The sequence below is a fragment of the Carassius carassius genome, chromosome 27 (genome assembly GCF_963082965.1).
Source record: "Carassius carassius chromosome 27, fCarCar2.1, whole genome shotgun sequence".
NCBI classification, from domain to species: Eukaryota; Metazoa; Chordata; class Actinopteri; order Cypriniformes; family Cyprinidae; genus Carassius; species Carassius carassius.
The window spans coordinates 24,017,272-24,037,113 of record NC_081781.1 but is presented as its reverse complement, the minus strand read 5'-3'; the positions used below and the strand labels follow the sequence as shown (position 1 = coordinate 24,037,113).

General features: G+C 35.1%; 1 protein-coding gene across 1 annotated transcript in view; it reads right to left on the bottom strand.

The window, feature by feature from the left end:
• Window positions 1-19,842, bottom strand: part of LOC132107051 (exostosin-1) — a 333,524-nt gene that overhangs the window by 63,934 nt on the left and 249,748 nt on the right. Inside the window, exons 3-4 of the mRNA XM_059513195.1 lie at window positions 9,406-9,499; window positions 1,054-1,161 (exon numbers count right to left, since the gene is read on the bottom strand). Of these exons, the coding sequence (XP_059369178.1) occupies window positions 1,054-1,161; window positions 9,406-9,499 (202 nt within the window). The remainder of the gene's footprint in view (window positions 1-1,053; window positions 1,162-9,405; window positions 9,500-19,842) is intronic.

Here is a 19,842-nt window from a genome sequence, read left to right as displayed (position 1 = left end):
TAATAGACATCTATCTATTTAGAAAGTTTATAAATTTAACATAAATAGCAAATAGAAAAAAAGCTATATTGTCAACTTTAAATAAAATAAATATTTTAATATTGTTATAATTTACTTTGGCATTAAGTACAATGACAATTAGACAAAGGTCCATTATTTAGTTTGAAAAGTTATTTTTATAATATGGAGCTTAATATCTTTTCTTATACAAGATAAATGGGCCTTTATGAAAATAATTTCAGAAGATGTAGCTTTGTATTTTGGTGTTCTGGTAATTTTTGAACCTACACTATGAAATTAATGGGTTAATAAAACATTGCAGTCATACAGTAGGTGAAATGTGGATATTTGAATGCTTGTGAGAAAGAGAGAGTCTAAAATGTCATTCAGCATTGCATTTGATGCCATCAGCAAAATTTTAAAAGTCAGACATTTTTATAATAATAATAGTAATGTTTAATTTATATAGTCCTAGAACTAAGCCCTGTGGCACACCCCTTCTGGTGTGGGAATACTGTGCACGTCTGTCTGCCGCTCTGCGTTGGGTTGTGTGTTTGTTTGTGATTGTCTGTGTTCATTACTTTAATTCACTTTTAAAAATGAGAAAAGACTTAATTAATTGTGTCATGCTAAAATATTAAAATATCAATTGTCTCTGCAAATGGAGGCTAATTTTCCTTCTGTATTTTAGGGAAATAGTGAATTGGCTCGAATAATTAAGAACTTGGGGAAAAGTGTGATATCATTTTTAAAACCACTCCTAGAACCTCCTGGGATTCATTGGTGCTTCTTCTTCTTTTTTTTTTTTCTTATGAGAATTTCAGCAGCATTTAATTAATGCTCCCAGTGCTTCGAGTGGTTGTTTTAGAAAATGTAAAAAAAAAGCAGGATTTTCAGTCTGCTGTTATGAAGAATGATGGAGGGTTTAAAACAGATTATACAGTAATATGGTCTCCTTACTGTACAATTACATTATTATAAAGAAGACTATTTGTTTGTTTTTGTCCTGGGGGGATTATGCACTGATAGTCTGATGCGAATGTGTGTGTGTACCTGCAGCAATAATCTCTCATCGCCAATGATGGCAGCTTTACTCCAGTCAATGACCTCTGAGAAGGGCAGCTCCCATCCATTACTCAGGAGCACAGGAATACAGGCAGCCTGCAAATCACACACACACACACACACACACACACACACACACACACACACACACACACACACACACACACACACACACACACACACACCCATATCAAATCCTCAGCCCTCTACACAACTGCCACCAACAACTGTACAAACACTTTCACAGTCTTCATTTCAATCGATAAACTGTTGTCAAACTGTACATTGACACCTTGAAACAATGTCATTTCTTCCATGGAATTTTTTCATTTGTCAATAGCTAGCAGATTCTGCCAGATTGTAAAGTTGTATCCATTCATTAAATTAAATGGAATTAAATTGAATGGACCTGAGCTAACTTAAACTAACAATTGAAAGTTGTAACTGTACTAACATTAAAAGTATAGTCCACTTGAAAATTGAAAAATTTGTCAAGATTTGCTCACACTCAAGTCGTTCCAAACCTGGATGACTTTCTGTTTAAAGTGGAACACAAAATAAGATATGTTTGCTTACACTGACTTCCATTATATGGAGAAAAGATACAATGTAAGTCAATGGGAACCGAAACAGTGGTTACCAACTTTCTTCAAAAAATCTTCTTGTGTGTTCCGCAGAAAACAGAAAATCATACAGGTTTTATTTACAGGTGTAGTATGACAGAATGTAAATTTTTGGGTAGACTATTCATTTAATAAAGATAAATAAATACTGTAACAAATATTTATTTATTTAATCTTTATGGTGTTAGCTATAGTTTCCTGACCGACAACAGTCACAAACTTAAAAGGTTTTTTTTTTTACCCTCTAACATTGTGAAGTGGTTTCCAAACCGGCCAGGCCCGTCAAAGTGGTTGTTTTTTTTTCATAATAGGCTGCAAAGTGGACAACTTTATGTTGATGCCAATATGACATAGTTATAGCCTGGCCAGCCAGACTTACATCAAGATGTACTCTAGGCTGCGAAATACATTTTGCTGCCGCTAGGGTGCGTCTAGATTTCTAGGCTAACATAGTTACAGATTGTGCTGAAATTTGGAACTGACTGACTATGACTAAGACTGACTGAGGTCAGAATGACATGATTCGGAATCTTGTTCAAAAATTAAACAAATAAAAAATATATATATTTATTTTTTTGGTGAAAAAACAGACACTGCACAATGTTTGGCTACTTCCCTGGTATTATAATATCTTCCTCTGGTAAAAAGCTCCCTTCCTTTTGTGGTGAAAATAAAAAAGAAAGAAAAAGGCCTGATCCAAATAAACACGCACATACAAAAATACTTTCAAAAATGTTAATATGCAGCAGAGGACATGGAGGAGCTTTATTTTTTTCTGATGAATCAGCTATGCCATAACGGCAACTCTAGAGCAATAACATACCATTGTTATTAAACAGCAATATCATGTGCATTATGTTGAAACACATTTGTCTTTGAATGCTATAGTGTTTTAATATGTCACACATTTATAGTACACTACTGTAATGGTCAGTTTAATAACACTTGGCTAAACAACTGCCTCTGATTAATGCAATTAAAGGAATAGTTCACCTAATATTTTTTATTCTGTCATTAATTATACTCAGCCCAATGTTGCTCCAAACCCATAAGACATTTATTCATTTTCTGAACACAAATTAAGATATTTTAATTAAACAAAAAAATAAAATAAAAATAAAATAAAATAAAAAACAACAACAGAATTGACTGATCGCAAAGAGCTTGATTGACAGGTGATCTGACTAATCAGAATGCACATATTATGTGCCATCTTGCCCGAGGTTCAATATTATAAAAGATAGTCTGAATTGAAAATTTTTCAATATATCTAAATATAAATGTGTGCCAGAGGGTTAAGCTGTGCTGCTGTTGGCTGCAACAGTTGACATAAAATACTTTCTGATGATTGTTTAGGTTCATTTCGTGTTTTACGTAAATATGAAAAGATGATCGGTTCATGTTGATCTCTCATGACACTTTTAAGAGCCACAAAATGGTATTTATTGTTTGAATTTCTTTAAAAATGACACAGTTTGAAAGCTGAGAGTCCTTAGTCCTTGTTTCATACCAGAAGTAACCTGCTCTGTCTTGTCTGTCTGCTTATTGTCAGTTTCTTCTTTGCTCTGCAATGTATTTTTCACTGCGTGAGAATATGATGTGTAGTGTGATAGCGAAATTATTTTGTTGGAGACAGCAACAGTAACTCAGGAGGGTGGGTCTTTGCCAACGGTCAGTTAAGATGTTTAGGGATGGATAAAAAGGAATTGTCAACACCACAATAATAACCAACGTGACAGAGAATGGATGGGCACAAGCAAATTATATGTTTTTATGAGATTACATGAGATATGTTTATGCAAATGAAATAGTCGCATTTGTTCTCAGTGGCAGATGGAACAATTTGTAATGGAAAGTAAAACTATAGTGAATTTAATTTAAGTAAAATAATTACACACACCCTAAAAGAAACAAAAACCTATAAATTGATAGATTTGTATATTTGGTCTACAGTGAGGCAGGTAGTTTTTTAGTAGAGACTTTTTATGAATTCCAGACCGAACCTCACTGTCCAGCATTCAGAGGTGACAGTCATATGGAAGACTTAAGGAGGTTTGTGCCAGATATCAGGAGTGTGGCAGAGACCACAGCTTTGGTAATCCCACCTGGCCTTACACACACACACACACACACACACACACACACACACACACACACACACACACACACACACACACACACACACACACACACACACACACACACACGCAGTCCTGACTTCCTCTTTCCATGTTTAAATGGAGGTGGTTGACAACAGAAGGACTGCCCCACATGCACCAGCATCTAAAAGCCTTTTGATGTCTCTTTTCAAAGTGCTCCCATCAGAGAGCACAACACAGGGAGCCTTACACAACTGCTGGAGAGATGTGAAAAATACTGAGGAAAGTCAAACATCCTGTCTTTACCTCTCATACCTGACCGACAATTATCGGTTTTGACAGGCTAAAGATGAGACAGAGAAGCCTCTGTCAGCGTATGGACACATTTTTATTAATCCACTCACTGATTTTACGCAACTCTTTACTTATTAGAGGATGGAAAATTTCTCATAAAGTGACCTTCATAATTATCAGATACTCTAAGTGCTATAAATATGTAGCTCCAGTCACTAACAAAAACCTCCTAATTAAATTTCACATAATAATAAATACATAATACATACATATAAACAACACGCACACACAAAAAAAGAACTACAGTAACATTCTCTTTATATTTGAGGACTTTTCTTTCTTCACATGCTCCTGTATTTAGTTCCTGGTTGCGTCTGAAACTCTTCAATCTCTAGAGCAAGTACTGATTTCAGAAGTATTTACGTATAAATGTCTTTTTACACTAAGTGCAAATCGCCCTATTTACAGTAGCTCCACTCACAAATGTGTTAGAGGAATAGTCAACACTATAAAAACATAAAGTGGGTAGTGTTGTGTTTTTGATGCGATTGACCAAGGTTCAAAATCCACTTTTACCAAACTTTTTTTCTCCTCCTATTCAAATCTCATATCACATTTGTTTTTTCAACCCAAATGCTGGGTTGAGACTGCTGCGTAGGACTTTGGGTTGTTTTAACTCAAGTTTGGGTTGAAAATTGGTCTTGATTTTAACCCAACGGGGCTGGGTTGAGAACGCGGACGTGAAGGAGAGCACGCACGTCACGTTAAGATCGTACGTCTCCAGTGCGAGCAGCTGCCATTTTCTCAGCGTGAAAGAAGCGAGAAGCGAGTGAAAGACATTATGGTAAGTAAAGATTCAAAACGTATAGTTATCGTTTATTGTTTACCCGGTTGTATGAAAGGGCGGAAGGTTTTATGAAAGGCGTAAACAAAGGAGCTTAACGTTATATTTAAAAAAAAACGCAGACGCGGTTTTCGCCTCAGACACGGAGGTCTCGGCCTCCTTTAACGTTAACGTACTGAACGGAAGAGGTACTTTTAATATAACGTCCGTGAATGTCTTATGTCATATTTACATATGATTTTACATTATCTGCACTTTTTGAGGTGTTAATAGACGGTTAGGGTTACACTCATGTTAATTTGTCTTATTTTTCGCGGTTAAACTGAATGTACATTAGTCTCCTAAAGGAAACGGCATTGTGTAGTAAAGGCTAGCATAATTATTTTGAGGCTGTTGAAGTGGTAATTGTTAAAACTATGTTTTGCATGTAATATTTCAGACTTGTCCAGCTCGTGTCTTCACTGTGTCAGCGCTGTGCACCGAGAGTTAAAGACACAGAAGCTGTTTGTGTGAGAGTCTCAGACTGTGAGGAGGAGGATGTTCTTCTGAAGAGAGGGACAGACGGGTTTAAGGAGAGTAAACTTCAGAATAACATCAAGTTATCTTTATTTTTACTAAGACTAAAATAATGTTTGTTTTGTAGAAGTTGAAATCCAGAGACAAGATAACTTCATTCTTTTGAAACTGATGTGAGTTATTATTATTTTTTTTTTGAAAATAAATGTTTCTGTTGTGTCCTGCCTGTTTACTTGACATTTTGATGCAACAACAGTGTGATCACATGTTCATATTTTATTGAAACCATTGATGTCCTTCTTTGCAGAACTCAAACTAACTGGAGTTAAGGACACAGAAGTCTGCTTGTGTGAGGAGGTGGTTTTCTCAGCTTCTTCTGAAGAGAGGGAAAGATCGTTTAAGGCAAGTAAACTTCATAATTTCATTGTGACGAGTGGGGCGGGGCCGAGGGACATGGAAGCGAGGCCGGTGGAGTGATTGGAGATGAGCTACACCTGTTCGACCCGCCGGTCTCGAGGCCCACGGAGGAGATGGAAGGATATAAAACTGGAGGGACGACAGTGAAGGACGAGAGAGGACCAGGCCTGGGCTTTTAGTTGTGTTTTGGTTTTTATTTGCGCGCACCAGTCATCCGTGAGGGGCTGGTGCGCTGTTTTGTGTTTTTGTTATTAAAGCTTCATTTTGATTGTCCGCCGGTTCCCGCCTCCTTCTTCCCGATGATTAGCAAGGTTTAATATCATTACATTCATGTTATCAGTTATTGTTGTTTTTTTTACTAAGAGTAAAATATTGTTTGTTTCTATGTTTTTGTAGATGTTAAAAGCCAGAGACATGGGAGAGCATCATTCTTTTGAGATTTTATGTAAGTTATTTTTAGAAAATGTTTCTGTTGTCTCCTGCCGGTTTACTACACATTATTATTTGGTGAACTAACCATTTGAAGAGCAGCCATCTACGTACAGTACATGAACATTTGTGAGGTATGTGAATGTCATGTCTGTTTTAATGTTTCAGTAAAGAAGCTTTCTGAAAGCAATATATTTATTCAAACAATATCACATGCCCTCACTAGTGCTGCCATTATAGCCTTCACGAGAGCTGTGGTTGACCGAGACATTAAACAACCTCACAAAGTGTTGAAACTTTAACACAGATTATGTACCTATCCTTACGGATGTGAATACACCTCTACCTGAAAATGGATAGTTTAATTAAATGTTTCATTTTTTCAAATGTGCTTCTCTTAGGCTACTGATGAAGAGCAGGTGGTGACTGGATGAATGCTGGTCAAAGAAGAGAATGTCCTTTCCTCTAAACTGATGCAGCAGTGGTTTTAAAGGAGGACGCTGCCCTGGATGATGTAGAAGATGTCACATGTGCTGATGGGGCTTCTTCATGACTACATCAATTATGCTAAAGAGATCATGAAAATTGACATTGATGCATGATCTGTATTCATGGACTATGAAACAAACTGTAAGTGCATAATTTGTAAAAACAATGTTAAATGCTTGTTCTGTGTTGTTTAGTAGAAAAGTTTACACTGTCATTCATACACATGCTCACAGTCTTTCACACACACACGTCTGTTAAATGTTATAATATCAATGTTAATGTTGTGGTTTGTGTACTGTCATGCTAGAATAGTTGGTAAAGAACCTAACTAATTGTACATTTACTGTATAATAGTTTTCGTATATTTTTATACAATATATAAAATTGAACAAAGTCCAATTTGATCTTAAGTTATATTCAACACATGTTCAAGGCTTTATTTATGAACTCTGTAGCTGTCCATGCCATACTTTTCTGCATTTCTTCTTACATGTTACTTTTTGACTTCTCTTGGTTTTAATAAATATTTTCCTTTTGATAATTATTATTTGTGTGTAAAAGTGATATTTAAAATGAACAAGATTTGTAGGTTTAATGCCTAGCTCAATGCAGTGTTTCCCACAGCCTTGCACTGAATTCATGGCTGGACTCCGCGAGTTCATTTTCTTCCAGCAGGAGGCGCTAAGAGCGGGAGAGGTAAAGGTTTCTCCGGTAACGGCTGCAAACATAGACAGTAAAAGAAATGGACACAGCGACCCCATTGGAACTCAATTGAGACAAGTGAAGCCCATTTTTAGCAATTTTTAGCACTTCCGTTTCTGACGCGCAGACTCAAACTAAGCTTGATGACGTCAGCAACCTGTCTGACAGATGTAAATCTTCTAGTAGCTGTGAGTGCAAACTGCCATCGTTAATCTTGCAGAGACGGCGAGCTTGAGCGGTGAGTTCTTTGGCGTGAGTGAGCAGGAGTAAGTAAGTATTTTAAAATGTAACGCCAGGGCTTGTATCTATGGGGTTCTCTCTTGACGTCTCCCCGATTGCCTGCGAGCTTCTCCTCCTGTCTGTACGGTAATTTCTCTACTGTGCGACAGAGAATCGAGTGGTTATGACGCAATCGTTAGCCTATTTTTACAAAAACTGTTTCTACGGGAACATTTTCTAAATACAGTAGTTTTCCTTCTGAAATACAGTGATAAAAAAACACCCGCTCTGGTTTTTGAAACCCTGCAATTTAGTAATTTTAAACAATAAAAAAGCAACCCAGCAGGTTGGGTTAAACATGATAACCCAACTGGTTGGGTTAAAGTAACCCAGCGTTGGGTTCGTCCCTTTTTGACCCAGCGCTGGATTGCCAAAATAACCCAAATCCCAGCAGTTTTTAGAGTGTACATAGCTTGAAAAGTGTGTTTATGGTATCTTTTTATTAAATGCAATAATTCAAAAGTAGCAGAAAATATTGTTTTACACTGTTAGTGTAAAATTTGTAATTCCAATAAATGCATTTTTTAAAAGCAGGAAATCAGCTTATTAAAATGATTTCTGAATCATGTTACTCTCAAGACTGGATTTATTATGCTGAAAATTCAGCTTTGCATCACAGGAAAAAATTACATTGAAATATATAAACACAATAGAGAATAGTTAACAAAGTAGTATTTTATAATATTAATATTTTTTTACCTGTAATTTCGATCAAATAAATGAGGCCTTGAGAGAGACTTATTAAAGAAATATTATAAACATATGCACAAATTTTAAAATATTAAAATACCTTCTCTCCCTCTCTCTCTCTGAATATTCAGTATGAATATGAATTTGAATATGAATATGCAATCCACATACCAAAATTATTAAACGTATGGTATCTACCTAGGATGCTTTACATTGATCAAAACTTATTGTAAGCTTTACAATTTTCCAAATTAATATTTATTTATAATGCTATATAATATTCAAACTCTCTGTTTATCTAAGAACCCTGCATGTGCAGCACTGACAGCTCCTGAATTAGGGCAGTCAGATATTAATATATTCAGCTGAAGTTTCAGCTCATGCATGCGTTCTGCATAACTGACCATAGGTTTTATTGACTTGAATGCTTTTCACAAACTTCGCTGTTCACACAAAAGCTGAACACCTCAAATTAGATTAAAATGATTGCTTAATTAGTATCACAAACATCAAAATATAATACAATGCTCAAAAGTTATGTTGGTAGAGTCAGTGAACTGTAATCTTTCCTGCAAGAAAATAAGATGTGAAATTGCTAGACCTTTGACTGCATCATTAGTTGATTCTCCTTACTAAACCAACAGAAGAGACTGAGAACACAACTAATGAATAACCACACAGAGAGCGAGAGAAATAGAGTGAGTGAGCGAGTAAGAGAAAGAGAGAGAAGTTTATTAATAGATCTCTTCACCTCTCCTCTCCAATATAAGAATCTTCTCTGGGTGTTTTTGAAAAGATGACAGAATGTCAATATCAATAACCTCTACGTCAGGGTAGTGCAACCTCAGGGCTCCAAATGGCTGAGCCCTAAAAACATCCAGGCAAATCAAAAACACCTGTTATGAAAGGAAGCATGGTGTGACAGAGTTTTAGACAAGGAAACTTCAGAGTCACCAACCTGCAGGGCCTCTAGAAAGCGGAAGGACCCGAGCCGTCTGCCCCGAGGAACAAGGCAAAAACTGGAGTTGTGTAGCAGCTTTTGATAATCAAACCTGTGGACAGAAACATAAATACAGCAAACAACATTAGAATCTGTCCATTAAGAAAATCCATAAAAAGACATTTTGCTTTACATTTGTTCAATTTCATTTTCATAAACTGTTACTGTCAATGTTAACCTTGAAAAATGATGAGACTGATTTACATACATGCATAAACTCATACTTTTACACCAAATGCTCACACAAGTGACCAAAAGTGGGTGGGGCTCATGGTGAAAACAATCACCAATCAGCAATCATTCACGAGCATGTTCACAACCATTACTTCACTGTTCGGCAAACTGCCAGTGGTTTTCTTGAGTCTATATATTAATTAATTTAATTAGTTATTTGTTAATAATAAAACAATACATAAAAATAATTTAAAGTAATATAGTTCCTAACAGTTAATAGAGTAAAACATATATAGGTAATACACTTTTTTTAAAATCAGTATTAACATTTATAAAAGAAAAAACAATTTCAGTCTGACTAAGTATGCAATATGCTAAGTACCCAACATGCTGCTCACAATCATTCTTGTTCTGACTACAACCATATCTTAGCTGTGCTGATATTCGGCACAACAGCACTCTTTCTCATTCGACATTGCTTAATTAACCAGGCGGTAGGCTTACTATGGTGACCACACTTGGTTTATTAATATCAGACAATGTGGTCACAGGTGTAGGGGGTTATTTACAATGATGCAGCTCATCCAATCAGATTTTAGAGTCTGATGTTGTATTATATTTATTCTGGTGTATTATATAAGTACGACACAATAAACATACTGGGAGAGAAATATCAAGATTAAGCTGAAGATAGAGGGATGAAAGTGAGAGATCCTGTTATTTGCTCTCTCCTTCTGTTCTGACAGTCAGCCTTAATCTGGCTAGAGCTCTCTCTCCTCTCTTTAATTCTCTTATAATTACTGCCTCATTTTTTTTCTCTCCATTTCTTTTTTATATCATCATCATCCTGCATCTGCCATCCAGCCAATAAGTGGAAAATGTTTTGTTGTTCTTCTGAACTTATTTTTCTCTTTCTAACCATGTGGAGCAGGGTTGTAATCATTAACATAATATATATATATATATATATATATATATATATATATATATATATATATATATATATATATATTTATTTATTATTATAATTTATTTCAGCTAGCTATCAGGGCATCTTTTCTCATTTTTGTTTAGTTCAAGTATAACTAAATATACTAAAATCTGCCAAATGCATAAACGTATAAAATGTAAAACTGAACAAAAAAAACATATATATTATTTAGATTATTATAGTAAAATAACACTGATGTAAAGTGAGCAGATTTATTCTAGCAGGTGAGCATATCGATTGGATAATACATTTTTACATTTATTTGAAACTAAGATATCTGAAGTATTTCCAGAAAATACTGGATCGGGCAGTGTGTTGCTAAGTATATCCCACTATATAGAGTACTTTTGAATTTCAGGTTTGATGTCATCAAAATCAATTGGAGAACAGCATTAAAAATGATTGACAGGTTGGATTTGACAGTCCTGCTCTATAGCATTCTCTGAGAGGGTCATTCAGAAGCCATAAACACAATCTGTCTCTGATAGCTTCACGCTCACACACCTACACACATTTCTACTTACACAATACAGTAAACTCAGAAACATTGGAATATTTGATTTGCTTTCACAAAGATAAAAAGCTCTGCGTGCTGGTGGGATGAAATTCAATCTCTTCTCAGTTGTGTTGTGTGCAACACTTCCCTCAGTCTACAAACCTCTAAAGATTTCTGATCACAACAATTCTCCTCAACTTGTAAAAATAAGGGTCTAGACATCTGAGATTGCTTGCCCTGCAAGTTTGTGCTGAAGCCGTAGCTGCTAGAAGCAGCAGAGTTGTAAGAATCACTTCGGGACTCGTTTTCTCAAAGATCAAACCTCCTGGCCTCTTGCTGTGTCGAATAAGGGTCTCCAAAAAGAAGATTGGACACAACCTTTCGCTAGACTGAAAATGCTATAACATTCTCTCTCATTCTCATAAAAGGGAGTTGTCAATTAATTCAAGCATAACATTGCAATCAAATGAATAACACGGTGCTAAGACCAAAAGTATTGGAAAAAAATAAAAATGATACTTTTTGCCAAAGTTACTTTAGAGTGCAGGCCATCTTTATTTTTTTGTCAAACATTTATTAAACCACACTGTTTTCTTAATAATTGACTGACATGTTAAATTACCAGTATAAGAAAAAAACAAAATATAAATATTTAAATATAAATTAAGTAGAGAAAGAAAAATGCTTTTCAGTTGTGTTCAGTTGCTGAATGTGATTGGCCTCTTTTTTGTGCTCAGTATTTAAAATAGAACGCTTGACACAAAAAGTCAATGTATTCTTCATACTTTTTGTGTAGCGAATAACCTTTGTTTGGACATATTATCATAAAGTGAGAAATACAAATAAGCCTAATGTTCTTTTTTTTTTTTTTTCATTTGAAGCTAATTTAATACAGTAATGGCAACATCTTAATTAGATGTGTGTTCATTTAAAGGTGACCATATGGCTAATGTTCCAAATGAGGATACAAGTAATCAGGGTTGCCTAGTGCACCAAAAATAAAATAATAATAATATTAAAAAAATTACATAAATTATATCACTGTATATCTGGCAAATGTCTTTCCTCTAACTTTCTTGAATAATAATAATGCAATTGGTAAAACTAATCACTATGAAATGCTACCAAATTAACCACAAATCTTTCATAATTCTGTGTATATGACTTGTTAAATTGTTGTTGTTTCAGGGTCTCCTGGTTTGAAATGCAGTAATGTAAGATTCATGATATTTTGTTTATAAATGTATTGTTCTATTTGTATAATACATTATTTGTGCAAGGTATATTGTATTGTGTCTTTTAGTTAGCAATAAGATGTAATTATATAATTTCCTTTTTTTATTTATACATTTCAATTTGTTTAGATTTTGGATAAACACTTAAAATAATGTCATGCATAAATCTTCATATTAACAAAAAACACTCAAAATAGTTTTTTTTTTCAACATAACTATGACACATATTTGCACACATATTTAACTGATCTGATCACATCAGTTTCATCCATCTTGTAAGGTAAAATAACCACAAAATGCACAATGACTTATCGATCTTCCTCTGTGTATTCTATTCTGATCAGGCACAGAAGTGGTAGCCTTGGCATTAAGAGGCACTTCTCAGTAAGGTGGAGGAATGTGATATATATTCAGTTTCAAACACTAAGACACCATGACAAATTCAGGTGCACCTGAATACTTACTTACTCTGCAGCTGTATTTTGCATACATTTATAAACAAGCTATGGATTCTTTCGGTGTGACTTCCCCATACTATGACCTGCTTACTGAAAAAAACTGACTGAGGAGGATGCTATATATCTAGGACTGACCATGGAATAAAAAAAAAAACTGAATCAATTACATACTGATTAATTAATCAGACTGCAAACAGATGATTTGAACTGGATCTTAGTGCCGCTGGATTGTGACAATATCGACCACAAAATTCTTTTGAATAGACTAGAAAATTATGTTGGCATTAGAGGAAGTGCATTGGCATGGTTCAAATTGCACTTATCTGACCACCATCAATTTTTTGCAGTGAATGAAGAGGTATTATACTAATCCCAAGTGCAGTATGGAATACCTCAAGGCTCGGTACTAGGACCATTACTTTTCATGCATTACATGTGTACCCTTGAGAGATAATATTGGGAAATATGGTGTTAGCTTTCAATGTTATGCTGATGACACTCAGCTCTATATTTCTTCGCAACCTGAAAAAACAAAACATGGTTTAGTACCTCAGTATTTGAGCAAGCTCATATTGCATTATAGTTCTTCATGTCCGCTATGATCTCAAAACTCTGGCCATTTGATAATACCTAGAATTTCAAAATCAACTGTGAGTGGTAGATACTTTTCCTATTTAAATCCCCTATTTAACTTTAATTCTGGAAGAATCTTCCAAACACTGTTCAGGAGGCAGACACGCTCTGTCAGTTTAAATCTAGATTTCCTGTTAGATTTATTTATTTTTATAATTATTTGTAATTGAGTTAAATTGATTATTAATATTAACTACAACAACACATGCATACTCTTTATATCAAATAACTTCCACGCTATACTGAAGAATAATGTTTTTACGTGCAGTATATTGTTTTTCTACTGGATAATTCCAATAACAACTGTGCCCTACTCTATTTTTATGTCTTCATCCTAGAAAAACAAAAAAAGATATGATTATAAATAATACAATATGAGTGGTGCACATTTAGCTCTCTCTGGTAGCTCAATAACAGATAGCATCGGGAGCAATTTACAACTATAACATGAACTGACGGAGGCCTGTAAATCTATTTATTTTCTCCAGCCAAGAGCATCCTGAAGAGAGTGCGAAAAAGACAGAATGTGAATGAATATGCAGGTCTATTTCTCATTCTCTGCTCAAAGCGCAGCATAAAGGGCACATGAAGGAAAGTAAAGGCATGTGACAAATGCGGTGACTGCAAGGGCGGTGCTATGCATTTTTTATTAGCTGTTAATCCATTCCTTGTGTAACTCAATATAAATCAAATTACCGGCCTACCATGCTGTCAGTGACTACAGTAATTAGATGGAAATGTGGCTCGTAGAGGTGCCGCATTCTTTTAAGGTGGAAAAAAGCAACGAGTGACATCGTATTTTTGCCTGTGCTTTTTGCTCCTCACTGGCAGGGAAATTTAGTTATACAAATGACCAGAGGAGACATTGGACATGCTTGTGATAGCAATTACCAGAGGAAAACAAAAACTGATTATTTAGCTAGTTAGGCTTATTCATTCACAGTGAGGTAAATAGCACATAGTCCATAATGACAAAATTAGTCAACAGGTTCAGACATTGATGTAAGAGTGTTTTTTCTTAAGCATATATATGCAACTCAGACTCATTTGAAAAATGTGCCTGTGGTGACAACTGATATTACATTGCTTCTTGAACTGTACAGCACTTTTTAAGTGAACTGTCCAGCAAAAGTTTGTTTAGTGTTAACCAAAACAGATGAACATGAATCTGGCTGTGTTTTATTATGTTGGTTGCAACTTATCACAGCAGTTCAGAAACAAAATGTCCAGTGAGTGTCACTAAAAGATTAATGATCTATGAAAATAACATACCACACTAATGCTGAACTCTAAAAACGTTAAAGGCAAATATGAGATAAAAAAAACTGTTGTTGAAGCAACCATGCCTTTTCAATCCTTATTATTGTTAAGGCAAGGATTCAAAGCCAAAGCGTGTTGGAGGAAGCTCAGAATGCACTATGGAGCAATGAATCATAAGAGGCAGGACTTGAGGAAAATAAAAAAGCCATTTCTTAATGTCCTTCTGAAATAAACACAAAACAATCATCAAAAGAATGAAAAGGGTACAGGTCCAGAATGACTAGATACAGGCAAAAAATGTCCAATGACAAAAAGTATAATTCTCAAACACATAGGTCCAAAGCTCTGGGTAAAAGTCCTTCAAAGTAATCCAAGCATGGGTCACAAAAATGGGAATTTGCCAGAGGTCTGCCTTTACAAAAGAATTTCAAGAGCAAAGATACAATAAATAAATAAATAAATAAAAAATGCAGGTCTTATAAACCCACTCAAACAAGACAGACACAAGTAAAACTGAACCAATATTAATAGTAATTCAGAAGGAAGCCAGGGAAGGTCTTGTGCCCTACGTTTTCCTCTGCTGGACAGACACCCTGGTGTGACAATCATCATTTAGCAATGCTATACCAGATGAGCTACAGAGCAAGTTTCCTTAGCTTTAAAAAGCCATACATATAGAGCTGGTTATGTAATGCAAATGTACTGTAATAAGGTACAAGTTCACAAATATGTGGTAAAAAGTATTTTAAGGACCATGGTGTGACAATTGTGACTTGTATTTCAAAGGACTCATTATCTGTGTCACGAGTGCAGTGCTATACCAGATGAGCCACTGAGCAAGTTTGCTTTGCTTAAAAAAAAAGCCATACATATAGAGCTCGTTATTTGATGCAAACATCAAAAGTTATGAGTTTATCAATATATCAAGTCACCTTTATTTATATAGCGCTTTTAACAATACAGATTGTGTCAAAGCAGCTTTACAGAATAAAATAGGAAAATAGTATGTCAAAAAATGACATACTTAAATACCATTACACTCGGTTGAAGAGTCAAGAAGGATGTGTTAATTTACTGTAGATTTCAATCTGTCATTAGTTGGTGACCCGGTGTAATTATAATAGCATAAATAAAAACAAATACATGTAATAGGCTATGTATGCCAATAGGCAAAACACATCTGCTTTTCCTCTAGATCACTTTACAGTGTGATGGAAATAAACTTTTCTTAAAGCGTGTTGTATATCACCACAGCTTTATTGGCACCCTTCTATATGTGTTGTATACTGTAATAGACAATTGTCCTGCAAAATGATGAGGTTTCGTCAAAAAAACATTGCGAGCGAATGTCGAATTGTGTTTTGAAATTTAAATCAACAACGTAAGAGGCTTCAGGCTGTCTGATGAACTCTGTATGAACAAACACCCAGCTTTGCAGTATAGGTGGCACAGAAACAGCATCTGACCTGGCATTTAGATGTACTTTACACATTGTCTATTGCAGCTCAAAGGAGGCACTGTGAATTTACATAGCAATTTCATTCTAAGGGACCGTTCGGTATTTATGGAAGGGGCCACCGGAGGAAAATAGGGGAGGGTCATGTCTTTTTATTCTTTGTTGAGGGGAGGGTCATCCAACTTTTTTTAGTCTTGGGGGAGGGTCACCCAACTTTTGTGAAAACAGCAACATTTCAAAGTGGCTTGTTTGGTGCATATTTTATTTTTTTACATGTTGCTCCATGTAGCTCTCGCGGTCTCGGCCCCCCATCGCTATCAGATGCGTCTGACCCAACAAAAATCCAGTTTGGCGCGGTTTGATAGTGCGCACGCACTTCAGAGCTCAGAAAAAGTGCATCATGTCAGAACAGAATGCCAATGAAATATTTACCCGACAAAGCTTTAAAGCATGAGCAAATAATGAACTTTTTTGATTGCGAATAAGTGCAGTGTCCCGTGAGTGTAACTCTACCGCTGCATTAACATGTGATGTGAATGTACGTCGAGTTTTACAGTATTGGGACTGAGGCGCCTGAACTGCAGCTGATAGAATGTGCGCTGTTGCACGATACTATCATATTTTTGTTTCCATTCTTATTTTGTTTTGAGTAAATCTACTGAAATTACCACCATAACAGTGGAGTGTGATGTATAAGATGTAGGGCTACCACATCTTTAAATTACTATATTAGTATTATTTGAAGTTAACATAATAAAATACGTAGACCTACCAAAAAAAGTTGAGGATGAATTCGTTAAAATTGGGCAATTTCAGCGTTATGGACGTGACATTTGCAGTATAAAACTTGAAATATAAATTCTCAGAAAATGCATTTAAAACCAATATATTGAAACGTCTGTTTATATCATACTCCCTTAATAAACGAGTCAAGACATTAGAAAAATATCAGTCTACACATGCGTTTTATATTTAATATGAGTGAAATACACATGTGATGTGACGTGACAAAAAAATCTTTAACTTTTAGGTGGCAAAATATTTTTTAGTAATTCTATGAATTACACTGCGCAAACCAAAAGTAATATAGCCACCGGATGAAGAAGGGTCGACCTACACAGAACATAAAATATTCTTTTTATTTTATTTTTCGTATTCCCAATTATGAGGGAAAAGGGAAAAGGTACTTGCCTCACAGACCTGAGAAATATATAGAAAGCTTGAAATGTCTACTTTTAAACAGAACAATTCAAAACGAAAGAAAACAGACTGCTCTCTAATTATGTAGGCTACTCTGTATGAAATGTGCATTTCTTAAAAACGAGAAACAGAAACAATGCATGCCATCAGGAACATTTTTTATTCCACAGGAACTTGATCCAGTTCACTTGTTAAAGGATACTCCACTTTAAAATCTAACTTTAAAATCTTAAATCACTTTAAAAACAAAACCTGTACGAATTTCTTTCTTCTGCTGAATTGAAAGGAAGATATTTAGGAGAATGTCAGTAACCAGACAGTTTCTGGTCTCATTGACTTCCATAGTATATATTACCTATATCTTACCTATATATTACCTAATCACTCTTACCTTTCTGGACATGGATAGTATACCGTTCACACAGCTTCAATGGAGGGACTGAGAGCTCTCGAAATAAATCTAAAATATCTTAAACTGTGTTCCAAAGATAAACAGAGGTCTCACGGGTTAGGAATGACATGAGGGTAAGTACATAATTTTGCTATTTGGGCGAACTAACCATTTAACTATATGCAAGTAACCCAGGGAAAGTCAGGGAATAAGTCAGGCGATAGTATCTGCAAACACAATGAAGTGTGAGTAGAGGGCTTATATATCTCAAGTTGAGGGCAGATTGGCTAGACCTAATTGTAATGTGACGAGGCATTAAGTCTTCCTAGTAGAACTTGCGCTGACGCTTCCATGTATTATCAAATTTCCAGAGTTTTTAGAATGCAGCAGACGTGGATGACTATAAAGCAATTAGAACTTACTCAAATACTGAAGCTAATATGGTCATAATTCCTGGTTCTAGTAAGAACTGCTGCATTTTGGACCAGCTGGAGTTTGTTTATTAAGAGTGCAGAACAACCCCTCAATAACTCATTACAATAATCTAACCTTGAGGTCATATATGTATTAATTAAAATTTCTACATTTGACATTGAGAGCACTAGCGTGCTGAACTTGCGGTTTACAATTAAAAGCGAACAATCAAATTAGTCAGATTAGTTTGATAGACACTATTGGATATATAGATATTTATGTAATATGTACTATGGTATAAACATTTTTAGGACACAAGGAACCAAAATTAAGTCTTTGTTAATTGTTAATCTGTCCCTGTAATCATATTTTTTTGTGATAATGAATACAAATTCTTACTGTTTTTCTGCCAGCAAAGGGGTTCATTTCAGCTTGAAACTGCAGTGAATTTTGTATAGGTGTGTTATGTAGGCATTATTCCAATGAACCAATGTAGCTTACATGAACTGTAATTGTGTAATTTTTCTTCCTAATCCATTTTAATGCTAACCCTGCCCCACAGCTGATTTCATCATAAATGAGAGTCCATTATGGGTATAAAAGAAGGAATTATAATCAAATGACACAACAACACTGCTTAAAGTATAATTCTATAGAATATTTCAAAGGAACACTGAACACAAAACTGATATGTGACACCACACAATCACAGCCAATTAGAAGATATATTTATATGATGATGTTTAATGTATGGGAAGCGAGCCTTTGATGCTTTTACTGAGGGGCCGTACAGCGTGATGCCAAAACCAAAAGATCAGCAAAATGTTTTGCCATTTGCAATGGCTGGTTTTTACCAAACATAAGATTTACATGAAAGATATAGCTTAATGCATCCCACATGGTTAGAAAAAGTACAGCATAAATGGATCACTGTAATTTGGGATCAGATAGGTGATAGGTTCACATCAACGTCCGTTCATATTCTAACTCACAACATACCTCTCAAATGTGATACTATTATTGGTAACAAGGGAGTGGTTGGTACACCCCCACAGGGAATGATTTTAGCAGAAAAGGACAGAGCGGTGATAACACTTTGAGTTAAGACAACCCATTTATCAGGCTTGCCTAAAACTATTTGTCATTGACTCTCTAATTCTTAAATAATTCAGAAAGTAAAGTTAAATTGATTTTATGGAAGTGACATATATTTCAGTTCTTTTACATATAAAGGAGATTGGATCTCGTAACAAATATGTTAAACACACTCATACTGTACACACAAAAATCTCATTCAATTTAGGCCACTTCATTTTGTAATTTTAAATCTGATTTCACATTCTGTTTAATTTGTTTATTTTTCCCCTCTTTTTGCCAGTATAATTAATTTCAATGGAAAATTATTTTACAGGACTGTTTATTTCTATATATCATATGATCAAAATCAGGTCTGTAGCTGTAAGATTTCAAGCAGTTGTAAAATATAAATCATACATGCATAATTATGGTTCAAAAGCAAATCTCCCACCAACGTTTACTCTATGCCAAGTCTGTACCTGCAATAGCTAAAAGGCTAAGCTAACCAGCCAAACTTTGACCCTTAGGTCTAGACTGGCTTGTTGAAGAAGAAGAAGTCTTTCCATTTCACAATGAGGAGCACTGTTACCTTTATTCCTGGTTGAGCTTT